The sequence below is a fragment of the Narcine bancroftii genome, chromosome 6, assembly GCF_036971445.1.
Source record: "Narcine bancroftii isolate sNarBan1 chromosome 6, sNarBan1.hap1, whole genome shotgun sequence".
Lineage (NCBI taxonomy): Eukaryota > Metazoa > Chordata > Chondrichthyes > Torpediniformes > Narcinidae > Narcine > Narcine bancroftii.
This window is the reverse complement of record NC_091474.1, coordinates 240,769,622-240,787,986: the sequence shown is the minus strand read 5'-3', so window position 1 is coordinate 240,787,986 and position 18,365 is coordinate 240,769,622. Positions and strand designations below refer to the sequence as shown.

The 18,365-nt window shown below is 43.3% G+C and overlaps 1 protein-coding gene across 14 annotated transcripts in view; it reads right to left on the bottom strand.

The window, feature by feature from the left end:
- rsph9 (radial spoke head component 9) overlaps positions 1-18,365 on the bottom strand; it is a 55,298-nt gene that overhangs the window by 12,891 nt on the left and 24,042 nt on the right. For 2 of the 14 annotated variants that reach the window (XM_069887788.1, XM_069887787.1), the window contains exon 5: positions 13,354-13,427. The exons of 2 other annotated variants lie outside the window; for them this stretch is intronic. In XM_069887788.1, coding sequence (XP_069743889.1) covers positions 13,354-13,427 — 74 coding nt within the window. Of the gene's footprint in view, positions 1-13,353; positions 13,428-14,547; positions 14,636-15,286; positions 15,355-16,756; positions 16,966-17,098; positions 17,111-18,365 lie in introns of those variants that run through there. 10 more of the 14 variants (XM_069887795.1, XM_069887796.1, XM_069887794.1 and 7 more) reach the window with 10 other exon arrangements.

The following is an 18,365-nucleotide window of genomic DNA, read 5'->3' as shown; positions in this document are numbered from 1 at the left end:
AACTTCATCACAAAGCCCCTTCTCCTCCCTCGACGCCATCACACACCCCTCCCCTCCATTGTCTCCATCACACACCACCTCCCTTCCATTGACTCCATCACACCACCCCCCCTTCCCTCCCCTCCCACTGCCTTGGGAACCGGCCACACTCTCTTTTCACTCCTCCTGTCAAGTTTGAGATCATGCACCACCAGATTCAAGGACAGTTCCTTTCCCACTGTTATCAGACTCCTGAATGAACCCCAAAAAAGTAAAATGATGCTGCCTTTGCACTGTTCGAACTGAACTCTCTGTAATTATGCACATTTGTTGTACTATGTATGAGATGTCCATTGGTCTGCTCACAAAACAACTGGCATCACTATGTCTTGGTACACATGACAATAAACTTGAACTTGAAACAGACATCAAATTGAGTCATGAGCTGTTTTTTCCCTGGTATGAGATGACAGCTTATGGTGAGGACGTGCACCTGGGGAGCTGAGATGGTCAGCATGGTGACGGTGTGTGGAACATGTGCCAAAACCACTAGCAATGCAGCTCGGCCAAATTGGCATTTCTTGCAGAGAGCGTAAGGGGAGAAGAGCTGGAAGAAGAGAAGTCCCACTGTCACGTCCCATGACCACAATGACAAACAGCCTTCCTCCTCAGTAGTTATTTACTGAGCTGGCGTGCATTTTTCCAGCCTCACTTGGTATCCGTTTCAGAGCCAAGAACTTTCCCAAAAGTTGTCAGCACCACTGGGAAATAACGTGCTCGGTCCTTCTCATTAGTTTGCACTGCAAAGTCTGAAAGTCTACACCCTTGTACCTTTTCCTCCGGGATTGAAGCTAACCAAGGAATATTTGTACTGATACAGTCCTTTCTGAATGTGGTGCAGTCAGTACAGAATCATGGTAATGGTACTGGAACAGAAATAAAGAACTCTAGACTAATTCAGAGATATTAGTTGAAGTCCACCTTGACAACTGGGTGTTTTAAATACACTTTATAAAGTGGCGTAATAAAAGAAGGGACTGAATAATCATTAAAAACCCATCTGGTTCACTGTTATTGTCTAGAGAAGGACTGCCTCCCTTAATAGTCTAGCCTTTCTGCTACCCCAGATCCCTAGTCTCTCAGTTGGCCTCTAAAACAGTTCAGCCCACAACTGTTATACAAAACCATGAGGAGTAATACAAGACGACCAATACTGAGGATAATTAGGCAAGGGGAATAAGTGCTGTTCTTGCTAATGAGACCCACTTTCCGTGAATGAATAAAATAATATTGTGAAGGTTGGAAGGGGAGGATGAAGCCACATCACTCTTTCCTTGGGTTTATTGATGGAGAGCCAGATAAAGATAACAAAAATCTTGAGACAAAAAGCTGAGGTAATTAAGAATAAATACAGAAAGGTCGCGAGAATCCAATTCGGATGTCACTCTTCAAACAAAAGCAGGGAAAGTTCGGAGATTTGTTGTTAAAGGATGAAGGGAGTCATTATTACTCAAAGTGGTCCCAGCTGTCAGACCTTATGATCTGCAACTTAGCAGGATCAATCCAATCCGAACCCCTTTGCCCAGTTGGGTGTGCAATGTATGCCAAGGTGAGGGCAAAACTCATCAAAAACCAGAAAAGAGGCCCGTACTGCAGTCAGGATATGAAGCATGCTGGTTTCTTCCTCTTTGAAATACACAAAAGTGCTGGAGAAGCTCAGCAGGCCACGCAGCCTCTAACTCGAGGAAGGCATGAATACGATTGAAAAAGTGCGGAGGAGATTTACGAGGGTGTTACCGGGATTGAGGAACTGAGTTCTAGAGAAAGGTTAGGACTTTATACCCTTGAGAAGAAAGAGGAGAGATTTGATAGAGGTACTTAGAGTAAATAAAAGTAGGTTCATTTTTTCCACTGAGGTTAGGTGAGATGCAAACCAAAGGACGTGGATTAAGGGTGAATGTTTAAAGGGAGCGTTTGGTGAAATCTTCACATTGAGAGTGGTGGGAGTGTGGAATGAGCTGCCAGCTGAAGTGGTAAATGGGGGCTCAATTTTAATGCTTTACAAACATCTGGACAGGTACGTGGATGGGAAGGACATGGAGGGGAACGGTCTGAGTGCAAGCAGAATAATATTTCAGCACAATTAAGAAGGGCCGAAGAGCCTGCTTCTGGACTGTAGTCCTCCATGGTTTAATCTATAGGAAGCAAATATACATTGACGAAGGGCTCAGGCATGAAATATTGGTCACCTTTTATTTATTTTAGATGCTGCATTTCTCCAGTGTTTTTGAGTCTGCTTAGTTGTCTTTCTCTTTGTTTTGATGAAGAAGCCATAATCACCTCGTTGCAACGAGGTGGCCAGCATCTCAGCATTGCGAAGGCAAGTCCCCTCCAAATAAAATTCAGTGCTCTGCATTGTTTGCCACCTTAATGAAGGGCTCAAGCCCAAAATGTTGTTTGTGTTTCTTGATCTTTGCGTTGCGTTTTTGTGGTGGTACGCCGCCGGCCCACTTCAGGGGGCAACCTCTGTACCTGCAGGAGTGTAAGGGGACAGGACAACACCTGGCCGGCTGCCAATCAGTCGGCCTGAATGGATCAAGCCCCACCTGGTCGGGTGTCAATCACCCTCCGGGATACAAGCCTGCGCCGGCCTCCCGAGGCCTCACACTGAGTTGCTGCAGCCACAGCCAGCCTGGCTCTGTGGAAGTCTTTGTGGATTAAAGCCTGTTGTTCAGTCTTTACCTTGTGTGTGTCTGATTCTGTCTAACAGCGCACCATATTTTTCAGACAGACTCCATAGGCTTTTGGTAGGTGTGACGAAACCAAGGACTCCGGAGGAAACCCATGCAAACATGGGGAGATTGTGTAAACTCCTTACAGACAGCGCCGGGTTCAAACTCGGGTTTTGAGTGTTTGAGGTGGGAGGTCATGTAATTGACAGAGTTGCCAACACCGAAGAGTGCCCTTCAGAGAAGAGAGAGGCAAAATCAGATGAAAAGCGGCTCCTTTCACAATCACCAAGGATTTCTTGGCATCTCTCAGTGACGAGCAGACTGACTGTGAGAGGAGCCCATATTTCGCCATCATCAGCCCAATTCAGAAAACAATTACAAAAAAAAAGGACAAGTAGTCAGGGACAGGATTGGGATGCACAATCCATATTTTAAAAAAACAGAAACCTCTGTCGAAATATGAATGTTGACAATGGTACGGAGAGGATGTCCTATCTTTGGATTAAATGGAGCGATTTTGTAGTCAAGATTACGTTATAGGATCACAGGTTGATAAAATAAAAGGATGCTAATTGACCCGTGTGAGTGTGCCAGTTTTCTGAAAGCCCTGTTCAATTAGTCACATTCCCTTCTCCTTCCTTCACATCGCAACAGAGCTTTTCTCTTCAAATATTCATTCATTTGCCTCTTGAAGGTTCTTACTGAGCTAGCTTCCATCATCCTTTCAGACGGTTAATTGCAGTGCAAAAAGCAAAAGAAATGTCACCTCATCTCTTGTTCCTTTGTCAGTTTGTTTATATGTAGGGTTCCTCTGTTTTTAGATTGAATGGACGGTCAGAACAGGTGAACAAACGCGGGTGTCCTCTCCCAGGCCCCAGTTGGCACCATTTGGGCAGGGCATACCGTTGGCATGCTTGACGCCAGATTCCCACAGCAAGTACTCTATTTTGAACTCCTTGGACAAATTCAAGGATCCATTCAAAGCCTAGATGAGAAATTGCAGCAATCTGCATTGATACCTGAAAATCCCTGGCTTGCAACTGCTTAAGGTGGGGAAGGAATATTGGGGATGGTATTGAGGTCCGTCCATGGGGAAATACAGAAGGAGCATCTCATCTCGCCCTCGACCCACCCCATCTGGTCCACCTGCGCAAGAATCGTAGGACCATACAGCATAGAAACAGGCCCTCAAGACCCACCTCATCCATGCTGTCCGAGATACCTACGTACAAGACTGCAGTTCCTACACTCTCACACCAGACACATCAGAATCCAGAAAACAAGAGTGGGATCAGGTTATCCTTGATCCTGAGGGACAGTCAATGAAGAAGAGAGAAAATAGTCTTAAGTGGGATACCAAAATCTAAATGAAACTCTGCAGATGCTGTGATTGAAGTAAAAACATAGAATTGCTGGAGGAACTCAGCTGGTCTCACAGCATCCAAGGAAGGTAAGGATATTGTCGGGTCTGAGTCCTTCCTCAAGACTCTCCTGTCCACTTATATCCAATTAACGCTTTTGTCTGTGGGTCTGCACTCCTCCCCCTTCCCATTCTTTCCTTTTCCCCCAGCCTTTGAATACAGATGCCTGTCTCTCTAACTTGTACCATGAGGAAGGGCTCGGGCCTGAAATGTCGGTAAAATGTCTTTACCTACTTTGGATGTTGGGAGACCAGCTGAGTTCCTCTAGCATCTCTGTGCTTTTAACTAAAATCTACAGCAAACCTTGATCGGCTACACGACCACTTATTGTTTTAGTGAGTTAATTTAAAGCAGAATATTCCTGTCCACATTGAAAGATTAAAGTGACTAAAACCCTGCTATTTAGTATTAAAGGAAGACTTTAATTTTGAATCCACAGAAACAATTAATGGTAAGAGCAACTTCAGCCCTTAGGGTGTTATCTCACTGAGGCCAAGCCTGGGCTGAGAATCACATCTTGGCTGCCTTATAGGAGAGCATTGAAGGAGGGGATCCAGGAGATTTCACTGTCCCATGACCATGGCAAGCTTGAGGCAAGTTTAGGAATTGCACATCTTCAGGAAGTTTGTTGATACCCATGTATATGTAGGGATGAGGCAGGAGTGCTTTATGTATAATTACAGGTTTCACTTCACTTTCTGAAATTGGAGCTTCTCCAACAATGCAAAAAATGTTTGTGTGCAATTTTACCACCAATTAAGACTCATTAGCAAAAGGCATCAGATAAACATTTCAAGCTGACGTGGGGAGTAAACAGTGGGGAGTGTATGAAGTTATCTTCGGGGAGCTGGTGGTGCGGTAAAGTCACAGTGAGGGGTGACGGTGAAGGCAATAAAACAAGCCAGGAATGGAAGAGAGGAATGGGCGTCTAAAGTTGGCTTAATTTTCCAGCTTTTTTCATCTTTTTCCCTCTCCGACTTGCACGACTCTCCTTGCTGAGCAAATTTCACCCAACAACTCACAACTCATTAGACAGATCTCATCATAACTGTACCCATTAACAACAGGGATTTGTTCTGGGACCCTTGCTCTCTATGATGTTTATGAAAGACCTGGATGTGGGAGTGAGATGGGTAAGTTGGAACACAGAACACTGCAGCACAGTACAGGCCATTCAGCCCTCGATGTTGTGCCAACCCTATATTCTTTAAAAAAATACTAAACCCTCCCCACCCTAAAACTCTCTATTTTTCTTCCATCCATGAGCCTGTTGTAGAGTCTCTTAAATGCCCCTAATGTTTCAGCCTCCACCACTATCCCTGGCAAGATATTCCAGGCACCCACAACTCTTACCCCTGATGTCTCCCTAAACTTCCCTCCCTTCACTTCATTCACATGTCCTCTGGAGAGAGCAGGAAATTTTAGGGGAGATGTCAGGAATCAGACTTTTTTTTTTAAAATTACACAGAAAGTAGTGGGTGCCCAGAATGCATTGTCAAGGGTGGTGGTGGAAATTGGTACAATACAAGCATTTAAGAGACTCCTAGACCGGCACATGGACATAAGCAAAATAAAGAGTTATGAGAGGGAAGTAAGGAAAGGTTAGATTGTTGAGTAGGTTTTATATAGAATGGCATAACATTGCAGGCAAAAGGGTCTGCATTGTTCTGTAATGTTTTGTGTTAGCCTCTATGGCTCATCCTTTCAGACTTTCCTTTTCCTCCACATATTTCTCTCTCACCCTTTCTTCATATTAAAATCCAGCTTGCATTTCACTCTCCTAGTTCTAATGAAGGGTTGCAGACACAGAATATTGGCTGTTTCTCTTTCCACAGATGCTGCCCGACAGCAGAGCATTTCCAGCATTTACTGATTTTGCTTCAAACTTTCAGCATCTGCAATTTTATTGATATACATTTCCTTTCATTTATTTTGTCTTCGAATCGGCATGACAGATCACCGAGTCCGCTCAATGATTTAGCCGTTGGCAGCTCTTGGCCTCAGTTAATGAAAAGGAAGATAGCACAAAACTACCATACCATGCGACCATGTGGTTAAGCAGTAAAAGATGTTTGCCAGGATGAAAGGTTATAAAGAGATCAGGAGAGATTAGATCGGCTGGGCTATTTCCTCAGGTGCAATACGGTTGGCGTAGCGGTTAGCGCAACACCTTTACAGAGCCAGCGATGGGCACTGGTGTTCCAATCCCGCGCTGTCTGTAGGGAGTTTTTATGTTCTCCCAGTGTCTGTGTAGGTTTTCCCTGGGGGCTCCACTTTGCTCCCACCAAAACGTGCTGGGGGTAAAGGTTAATTGGTGTAAATTAAGTGGTGTGGACTTGTGGGCCGAAATGGCCTGTTACCATGTTGCATGTCAAATTTTAAACTTACATTTGTAAGAGGCTGAGAAGTGATGTGATGCAAGTATATATAATTATTAAAGGCATGAACAGGATAGAAAAGTGGTCTATGCAGGGCCCTGGGGATCAGCTTTGTAAACTGTAGTGCACTTACCACATCTATTTCTACATTTGCATTTCCCTTTTTTTAGTTAATGTAAAGAAGACAAACAAATCAGAGCAGGGGTTGCCCATCAGGCCCTTTAAGCCTGACCAACATTTTATATGCTGCCCAGTGTATGTTGCCCATGGCAAGTGTCCAACCTCAAGGATATAGCTTTAAGGTGAGAGGGAGAAGGTTTAAAGGGGATCTGAGGGGCAGATTTTTCACTCAAGTGTAGTTGGTGTCTGAAGTTTTTTTGAGGAAGCGATGAAGGTGATTGATAAGGAAGTAAAAACATTTGACATGGTCAATGAGACCAAAGGCTTCCATGATGAGCTGGTGAATTAGATCCAAAATGGGTCTCGTAATAGAAGACAGAGGAGGTGGAGGCAACAATATTTAAGAGCATCTAGACAGGTACTTGAATGAGCAGGACATGTAGGAACATGGAATTTATCCAGGCAAGTGGGGTTAGTGTAGGATGGCATGGATACTGTAGGACTGTCTGATGTGGAGAATGGACAGTCAAGGTGGATACAATTAAACCATGATTATGTTTTGGCTGATAGATTTTGGCTAAGAACACTTGTAGCAGTCCACGTAGAGCCCTGGGGATCACCGTCGTAAACTGCAGCCCACTTATCACATCTATTTCTAGTCTGTTGCATTTCCGTTATTGAGTTAATGTAAACTATATCTGGTGTTTCCTTTAATCTAACCCAACAGGCACTTCCTCTATTAGTCAAACAACTTTCCTTTAAAGAGCTGCACTCTTGAGGTTCATTTCTTTTCACTAGAGTAGATGCAAAGTGTCTGGAAAAAGTCCAGGGAAGGATCGCAAATTCACTTCTTTGGTTATAGACAGAGTAAGGATAAGAATTAAATTTAAAAAAAACTGCTGGGAGTAGAAATAAAAACAGGAAACCAAGGAAGCACAGCACTGAACAGGCAGCATCCATAGAAAGGGAAAGAGTGTTATTAAATATAATTCAATTTTGAGGAGGTGGCCAAGTGTGTTGATGAGAATGATGGTGTTGATGGCCAACGTGGACTTCAGTAAGGCCTTTGACAAGATCCTTCATCGGAAACTGGGAAAGGTGAGAGCCCGCAGGATCTCGAGGAATATGGCACATTTGGCTGAGTGGATGATGCAGTTTGTTTTAGCAACAGAAAGCCTTCGTGTCTGGTATGGTACAATATGGCACCAATATCATGTGCCTGTTTGGATCTCCATCACTGTGCCAAACAATGCCAATCTAAAGTCATCCCATCTGCCTGCACATGATCCGTATTCCCTCTATTCTATCTATCTATTTAGAGGAGTCTGAAATATTGTTCAATCACATCTGCTTATATCAACATCTCTGGCAGTGTGTTCCAAGCTCCTACCACTCATTCCCTGTGTAAAAGAACTCCCTCACAAATCTTTAAACTCTCCACCTCACCTTAAACCTATACCCATAAGCTTTTGACATTTTCATCCCCAGAATAAGATTTTTTTCTATCCAACCAATGGAAGTGCGTCGAATTCAAGATCCCCTTGTGCATTAATGCTACCAAGAGTCCTGTCACTTACAATACACTTTTTTTTTTGCATTTGACCTTCCAAACTGCATCACCTCACACCTGTCTAGATTAAACTCCATCTGTCATTTCTCCATCCAAATTTCCAACTGAACCACATCCTGCTACATCCCTTGACAACCTTCCTACGGGGCATGGTCGGCATAGCAGTTAGTGTAACACCTTTACAGCGCTAGCGATCGGGACCAGGGTTCAAATCCTACGCTGTAAGGAATTTGTATGTTCTTCTCGTGGGTTTTCCCCAGGGGCTCCGGTTTCCTCCCACTGTTTGAATCCTTTGGGATGTAGGTCAATTGGGTGTAAATTGGGCAGCCTGGGCTCATGGGCTGAAATGGCCTGTTACCATGCTGTGTGTCTACAATTTAAAAAAAATGAAATCCACCAATGTTGGTGTCAGCTACATTCTATGAATCAAACCACCTACAATTTCCTCTAAAGCTTGAGTATTTACTGCAAACAACAGAGGTCCCAACCCTGATCCTTGCAGAACACAATGGGTCACAGAAAGCTACCCTCTGTCTTCTATTACGAGACCCATTTTGGATCTAATTCACCAGCTCATCATGGAAGCCTTTGGTCTCATTGACCATGTCAAATGTTTTTACTTCCTTATCAATCACCTTCATCGCTTCCTCAAAAAAACCTCAGCATTCTCTCCCACACAAAGCCATGTTGACCTTGGCTAAAATATCTGCTCTTTTCAAAATGTGGACCAATCCTGTCCTATTAATCTTCAGTCATTTTCATGCCTCTCCTACAAAGGTCACTGGCCTAGAATCTGATGCCTTTTCGTAAACAAGGTAACAACATCACTTATACTCCAATCTTCTGGCTCCAAAGATCTCTGACAAAGCCCCAGTAATCTCCTCCCTTGTTTCCCTCAACACCATTGTATAATTCACATCAGGGTTGTGTAATATTGCAGGCATATGGTGTTACAGCATAGAAAAGTCCTTTGGCCCAACTTGTCCACGTCAACCAAAATTATATTCTGGGCTAATCCCATTTGCCTGCATTTGGACTGTACTCTTCCAAGTCCCTCTAGTTCATAAAATATCCAAAAGGCTTTTGAGTACTGCCATTGTGCCCACTTCTATGTTTTGTTAGCATGGATTTTGAAAATAAATAAACAATTTGAATGTTATCGGCATGTTTAACAACCTTGCCAGTGACATTTTTTCATGTTTGTTATTTTATGTATAAAACCACAAGTCACTGGAGCAGAAATGGGCCTTTCAGCCCATCGAGTCTGCCACACTATTCAATCATGAGCTGATCCATTCTTTTACTCAGCCCCGTTACCCAACCTTATCGCCGTAACTTTTGATCTTCAAAAGGGATGAGCTGCCAGCTGAAGAGGTGAATGCAGATTCAATTTCCATATTAGGAAAAATTTGGGCAGGTTCACGGATGGAGGGCTATGGTGTGGATGTCTCCCTAAATTTTCCACCACTCACCTTAAACAGATGTCCTCTGGCATTTGCTACTGTCACGCTGGGAAAAAGGTACTGGCTGTCCACCCTATCAAAGCCCCTCATAATCTTATATTCTGTGTTTGATGGTATATAGGACAACCCTTTTTTACCCCCAAACGATCAACTCAAAAATCACACCAAGTCCTATATGCAAAGGTGACATTTTGATGCTGCCATTTTGAGCACTGAAATACAAAGTGCTCAGACTACTTTCCCTTGGGTGGCCCGTGTTTTCCAGAGCTGCCGCAACCACTCATTTCCCACGTGAGAAGGCTGACCGCAGTGGACCATGCCAGCAGCTCAACGGCTGTGTTTGTAGTGCACACCGATGTACGATCAATCGCTCGCTTTGAGGGGAGTGCTGGATCTCGATGATCAGGCTCCATGCTGAGCCTTTGCTCGACATGGTCAAACATGCATTATCTATAAGGAGCCTTTCAGGATGTACCCGTATGCCAATTTACCGGTTATGCATAAATGCACTAAAACAAATTTTTCCTAAAATTTCACGTTAACACTGGGGGTCTTAAATGCCGGTGGGTCCTGTATGCCACAAAATACGGTACCTCTATTAACTCACCTCTCACCCTTTGTTGCTCCAAAGAGAAAAGGAATTGTCAACCTCAGTTCCTTCAGGGCTTAAATTCAGGGCAATGAAATAGGAAATCAAGAATGCAGTGCCAAAGGTGACTTGACCAAAGGAGATAATTCAGGACAGAGTCCAGTTACTTCAGGGGCAGAGGGGCTTCTTTTGGAGGAAGCATTAAAGAACCATCTCCTTGTTCCCATCAATAACAAAAACCCTGTGGTAGAGTTAGAGTAATTAAGGGAGCATTCCTCGGCAAACCCACCATCAACAAAAAAATAAACAAATAAGCTGGCCTTCCTGGCATTCACTGGGATCATAACAACATTTCCCCATCCCACCACCCCCCACCCCCCCCTTCCTCCCACCAATCTTCATCCCTAGAAATTACAGCTCTTGTAACTTTAAGCATACATCCTAAATAGAATCGTATAAGCTCTGCTTCTTTCTGACTGGTATAAAAATTCCACAAACGCACAGTTGATTTGTGGTCCCAGAGAAAGGGAGTACAGAATGTGTCACCGCTCCCCTGATACTTGTCTGTAAACAGTTCTGCTATAATTGGGTTGCCTTCTGAGGAATGAAGATAAGAATGGAGCATCCAATGATCCATGAACTCTTCTGGTTTGAACTTATGATTCGCATAATCCCTGTCAATGAACTAAACTCAAGTACTTTCTCTGTCAATGGCCCTCCTACGCACATATCCCACAATGAGGCTCTCCTTTTAAAGTTAAAAGAATAGGACAAATCGTTTGAAATTGTGCAGTGACAACCAGGAATTATAGAAATATTGACTTTCCTTTTTGCTTCGATAAATGCAGACATTGCAGGAAAGTGAATGGTGGGAATTGGAAGCACATGGCAATGTACATAGGATGATTCTGCATTGTAAAATGGAGGCACACAGGTTGCAGATGCTGGAATTGACAGCAAATGAAACAAACTGCTGGAGGAACTCAGTGGGCCAGTCAGCATCCATGGAGGGAACTGGATATTCGATGTTTCAGGTCGAAACCCAGCTTTACAAATTACCCCCTGCTTCAGCAACAATCTTCATTTATGTGGCACTTTTAATGTATGGTAGCTAACATACAATTTGAATAGCAGGGAAGGCTGATTGGTGATAGCTGGACTTTTGAGTCAAAGATAGTGCTGCCGTCTCAGACCTCCAGGGATCCAGGTGTAACCTTGTCCTCGGGTGCTGTCTGCGCGGTGTTTGCATGTCCTTCCTGAGACTGCGGGGCTTCCTCCCACATGCCAAAGAAATGCTGATGTTAATTCGCCACTGTAAGTTGTCACTTAGTGTGGGTAAGTGACAAAAGAGTCACTAGGAAGCTCGTTGGCTACCTGAGAGAAGAAACATTTGCAGGGGCGATGGGGAGAATAAGAGGAGGGTGAATGGGACCAAGGAGATTGCACAGCTGAAACATCAGCTGAATGGCCTCCATTTATGTTGCAGTTTGTTCGAGAGGTTCCAAGACATACCCACTCCCCAGAGCCACGCACACAAATCTCTGGGCTTTTAAAAACAAGAAAATAGAAAGGATGTGGCCATTTTATTTTAAATTTAGAATGGCAAACACCTGGAACTCATTGCCTGGAAAGGAATGGAGACAAGACTTAACTGGAACTCTACGAAAGAGATGGAAAATTGGCCGAGCAACAGGGATATGGTGGGAGAATGGGATAAACTGTACTGCTCTATGAGGAGTCAGGAAAAGCTCAATAGGGTGACGATTGTAAGGTCCACTGGAGGAGTTCTGCATTGCCATAAAAATATCCTTTATTAGACTGAAAAGTAGAGAGAGAGAGAGAGAGAGAGAGTGTACACAGAGAGAGTAAATATGAGAGAGGGAAGTCAGAGTGTATGCATGACAGAGAGGGTGAGTAAGTGGAAAAGAGAAAATAGGAGGGAGAGAGAAAGGGGTCAGAGCATTTCCCATCCCATCTATTTCTCTCTTCCATTTAGTCATCACATTGCAGCTTATTTTGAAATCTTTTCAGCAAATAATTACTTTCTCATTTTTTTCCTCTCCCTACTTGTCAACTTGATTGCTGTGCAAATATTTTCTGTTTTGGTGAGTGCCTGCAATTTGAAAGGTAATGGAGTTCATTCCTCTCCATCACTCGCTGTCTGTGAGAGGCTGAAATCTACCATTCACCCACCCACCACCACCCACTCCCCCCTCCTCGCCTCCAACCACAATTCAATCTAGAAGATTTTGTGTGCATGCACACTGCTCAGGGCAGTGAGGTAGTCACATTGTGGTCACTAATATCCAGGCCAACATTTATCTGTCACTCATCATAACTAGAACAGATAATCTAGTTATTACAATAATCCTGTTTAAATGACCTTGGTGTACTCAAACTGACTATAAATTCACTGATGGTTGGCTGCATAATGATGAGTCAGAATACAGGATGGAAATCGAGAACCTGGTTGGGTGGTACCACAACCACCACCTTGCTCTCGATGCCAGCAAGACCAAGGAGCTCATTGATGATTTTCAGGAGGCTGAGGCATCACACACCTGTCAGCATTCTTGTGAACAAGGTAGACAGGGTTAGTACCTTCAAGTTCCTGGGAGTCCATACACCGGAGACCTCTCCTAGATCCAGCACACTGAGGCCACTTCAAACAACGCAGACTAATACCTCAACTCTCTCGGGAGTCTGAGGGGATTCGTCATTTGGTTGGATGGTCCATCACACTTTTGCCAGGTTGTATTGTGGAAAGTGCACTGGCTGGTTGCATCGCGGCCTTGCGTTTGGTTAATTCCGCAGAAATGCAGAAGACTGCAGAAAGTGGCAGAACTACCCAAGTCCATCACAGGCACTGACTTGCCATCTACTGATAACATGCGGCGTTGTCTCAAGAAGGCAACCAACATCACAAAGGATTCCCGCCACCCTGCTCACAACCTCTTCTCACTGCTACCTTCCAGCAGAAGCCTGAAGACCAGTGCCTCTAGGTTCAAGAACAGTTTTGTTTCCAACAACATCTATCAGGTTCTTGAACCTCCTCTTATTACCCTCATCAAAAACTATTCTAGAACCACCAAAAGACCTACCTGTACTATTGAAACACCACTTCTTTTTTCTTGCACTTGTGATGGAATATTTGGGAATGTTTTTGGGAGATAAACTGGTAAAATTAGAGAGGGTTACATACTTTACAACAGATCTTATTTGAAATACTGAAGAATTCATATTCAGTGACTTTACAAAAACTATGGAAAATGCTATGCACATTTCACATTAGGTGCTAATTGTAATGATGTCATGAAATAAATGGACTATTGTCTTGGAAAGACAACCAGAGCCAGGTTCGTCTGTTTTGGTCTTTTTGCAAGACTTTTGACCTCTCTGCAAAGTGCTCACTCAGAGGTCATTGAGAGGTTATTGTTTCCCTAAAACAACAGATGGGAGCAGAAGACTAACTCCTGTTGGTTGCTGGAGAAGGAGGGGGTCTTGCAAGTGAGAGAGAGAAGGACATGCTGCTGGGAGTTTTGAATCTTAGATAGAGAGACAGGAGGGAGTCTTTGACTGTGTGTCACAGAAAGTTGCAACAAGCTTGTTGGAACTGAAACAGAAGCTCCAGGGTGGCGGATGGCTGGAAGTGCTATCTGTCTGATGTTTTTCTTGGAATAAGGGGAACAGAAAGGAACTCTGTGCTAGCCTGAAAGAAAGAGGTTATCACTGGGAGAACCCTGATGGGGAAAGTTTCATCAGCAGGACATTGAGGCGACTAATGGTGGTTCCTCAGTTGTGGAAATCCTGGAACTACACATCTCTCTCTGCAAACCCACAAGAACCTTCCTGAGTGGTAACCATTTACCTTTCGAGCACCAAAGCCTGGTGAACTTCACACATGTTAAATTCGGTGCACAGTATAAGAATTGCCTGCAACCAGTGAACTTGGAAGAATGAGAAGTGAGAATGAACCAAAGAACTTTTCTTAAGTTTACACACACATTACACACACGTGCGCTTAGAATTAGAAGGGGGTTAAGTTGGGTTAGTTAAGTTGATAGTGATAAGTTAAAGTTTGATTCTGTTTTCATGTTTAAAGATAATTAAAAACAACTTTTGTTTAAGTAACTATTTGTCGTGTTGAATATCTATAACTGCTGGGTTTTGGGGTTCTTTGGGCTTGTAACACACGTCTGTAACTGAATATTTATTATCTATATTTCTCTTTCCTTACTGGGGTAACAATGTACTTAGTTTGCCTGCAGCAAGTAAGAATTTTGGACAAATGAACATTGTACAGTACTTATGTTTATGACAAGGAGCTCATTATCATTAAAACATTTCCCATACTAGAGCATTGATCATCTTTCAAAGAACATTCTGGAAGGGAAACAAAGAAACCAATTTTAACTAAGTAGGAATCGCCTCACCAGTACTGCATAGAGAATCATTTATTGTTTCTCTTCAAAAGGGACCTCTGAATATAAACAACATGGAGCCAAAAAGAGCTCCATATCCCCTTCCTGAAGTGGCATCATCCCCATGGGCTCAATTTCATGTAATACCAAGCAGCCATCTTTTTCAGTCTGCCCTCTCACTTAGAGACAACTGTGCCGACTACCCACCTCCCCATCCCACCCCCAGCCCTTATTTTTTCCATTTGTGTATTCGGACATGTCCCAGGGCCAGACGATATAATATCACCATTAAAACTAATTGTACAGACTATAGAGGTTCACTGCCTCTTCAAGTGAATCTGGCGCTGTCTGTAAGGAGTTTTTACCTTCTCCCCATGTCTGCATAATTTTTAAGGGTGTTCTGGTTTCCTCCCACCCTTCAAAACTTACGGGGGTTGTAGGTCAATTGGGTGCACAGGTTCATGGGCCAAAAGGGCCTGTTACCATGCTGTTTGTCTAAATAAATAGATGCAGGATTTCACCCAAGAGAAGTGCCTTATGTTTCAACCACTGCCCTCCCTTGCCTTCTCTGCCTGCTGGACGAAATTTCCTCTTTTTCTCAGTTCTGACTGACCTGAAACACTAGCTGATACTCTTTTCAGAGATGCTGTCTGATTTGCTGAGATTTCAAATTTCCAGCGTCTGCAGTTTAAAAAAAAACTTTAATTAAATTGGCTGCACTCCCTCAAGTGTCCTTGACACTCCTTCAAGCATCCTTGACTGATCTGTGGAGCATTATTCATTTTGATGCAAGTTGATTTTCTAGCAATTCCCCTACAGATGGATCTCAAATGTGAGCAGTTAATGACAGGACTCTTAAAAGCAGAGGGCTTCAGGTCTATAGTGCCATGAAAATGCACATGCAAATAGATAAGAGTGGTAAAAGAGGTGAATGATAGGCTTGACTTCATTGATCAGGGAATTGAAAGTCAATGTCACTTTGAAGCTATTCTTGGGGGAATTGTATGCAATTTTGGTCACCCCATGAGAGGAAGGATGTGGAAACGATGCAGAGAGATTTACCAGCCTGTTGGTTGGATTAGAGGGTATAAGCTATCAGGAGCGGTTGGAAAAACCTGGAGGTAAACAAGAAAATCAGGGACAAACTTGGGTTGTTTTCTCTGAAGTGTTGAAGGCTGAGGGGAGACATGATCAAAGTGTATGAAATTAGGAGAGAAATTTTCCCAGGGTAAAGATATCACACCCTTGGGGGAAATTTTAAAGGAAATTTGCAGGGCAATTTTATATATTTATTTATTTTACACACAGTGTGGTGGAGATCTAGAATAGGCTGCCAGGAGTAGTGGTGGAGATGCAGAGGAATTTGTTTAGCCAGGAGTTAGGGTGAAAGCAGATACTAAAGGAACGCTTACAAAGCTTCAAGATAGACATAGGGATGTGCAGGGAACAGGGATCATATACAAGTTTTACTTCAACTTGGGGCTCATGTTCGGCACAGAACATGTGGAATGAAGGGCCTGATCCTAGATGCTGTTCAGCCTGCTTGGGTTCCTCCCACAGATTACTTTTAACTCGAGGTTTCACTGTCTCGAGTCTCTTGTGTCTTCTTGCAACAAGTGTTTTCCATGCGGCTTTGGAGCCCTCTTCTGTGGCACTGTCAGCATTACTTTTGATAGCAAGTTTGCAGCCAGCCCGTGGAGTTTTCAATGTTGCTGAGTTAAATTAGGCAACTCAAGAAGCAATTAAGGAAGCAAATGGCATAATGACCTTGGTTGCAAGGCTATTGGCATTTAAAAATAAAGTAGCATTGTTATAATTGTACAGGGTGTTGGTGAGGCCACTCCTGGAGTATTGTTCACTGTTTTAGTCTCTTTATTTAAGAAAATATGTAATGGCTCTGGAGGCAGTCCAGGACAGATTCACTTGGCTAAATTTGTCCTATCAGAAACAGCCCAATAGATTAGACCTGTAATCATTTGCATTTAGAAGAGGGGTGATCTTAATGAGATCCTAAGGAAGCAATACAAAATAGATGATGAGATGTTCTATTAGTGGGAGAGTCTTGAAGAAGGAATGTACTTACAAGATAATGAGCAGTAATTTCGAGCTGAGGTGCATAGGAATGTCATCTTGCAGAAAGTGTACATCTTTGGAATTTTCTGCCCCAGAAGGTGGTGATGCATGCCCAGTGGAGGTATTTTAAGTCAAGGTTTCTGAGAGATCCTAGAGTTGAGGGCAGTGTGGAATTGGCATAGAAGATGAGCCGAGGCCTGAGGAAGATCTGCCCTGATCCTGTTGAATAGCAGAGCAAACTTGACTGGGCACGTGGCCGACACATGCTCCTAATTTTGCTTGTCCTTTTACACAATAAATTACAAATTTACTTAGTACAGGAGGAAAGGGTGAGGCAGAATGTTCTAATTACCTTGCTTCAGCTCTGCCATTCCAAGAGAACATCAAAGCACATGGAGCGGTTTGGTGGGCATAGGGGAACAGTGAAAGGTTGTTATTCAAACAATAGCAGGGGGACAACAAACTTAAGTGTTTTCAGAGGCTAGAAAAGGCTAATTTATTAGGATACAAAATGCTTTACAACAAATAGGTATTGAAGGCAAAATTTTAATGATAACGGGATGGATGATAGAAGCTGATGGGAAAGGAATAATAGGTTGGCCAGATATACAAGATTAGCTGGGTCTTGTGCAGAGACAGTACAAGCACAGGCAAAATGTGCTCCTCCATAACAACACCTCACCTTCTATCTGAGCACCCTCCAACCAGATGGCATTAACACCGACTTGTCAGATTCCCGTTAAACAGCCCCACCCCACTTCCCCCATTGCCTTTCTCACATAGAACACTACAGCGCAGAAAACAGGCCATTTGACCCTTCTAGTCTGTGCCGAAAACATCATACTGCTAGTCCCACTTACCTGCACCCATTCCATAACCCTCCAGACTTCTCCCATTCATGTATCTATCCAGTTTATTTTTAAAACTTAAGAGTGAGACCAAATTTACGTCAGACGGCAACTCGTTCCACACTCCCGCCACTCTCTGAGTGAAAATGATCCCCCTAAACCTTTCCTCTTTCACCCTAAAGCCATGTCCTCTAAGAGCCTACTTGCATTTATTCTGTCTATACCTCTCAATTTTGTAAACCTCTATCAAATCTCCCCTCATTCTTCTGTGCTCCGAGGAATAAAGTATATTTAATCTTTCCCTGTAACTCAATTCATGAAGATCTGGCAACATCCTAGTAAATATTCTCTGCATTCTTTCAATCTTTCCAATATCCTTCCTGTAGTTAGGCGACCAGAACTGCACACAGTAATACAAATCTGACCTCATCAATGACTTATACAACTTCACCATAACATCCCAACTCCTGGACTCAATACTTTGATTTATGAAGGCCAAGATGTCAAAAGCTTTTTTCACAACCCTGTCTACCTGTGACAACACTTTCAGGGAATTACATATCTGTATTCCCAGATCTCTTTGTTCCTCTGCACTCCTCAGTGCTCGACCATTTACTGTGTACATCCTAACTTAGTTTGTCCATCCAAAATGCAACACCTTACACTTGCTTGCATCAATTCCATCTGCCACTTTCTGCCCTAGTTTTCCAGTTGGTCCAGATCCCTCTGGAAGCTTTGAAAGATTTCATCACTGTCCACGACGCCTCCAAT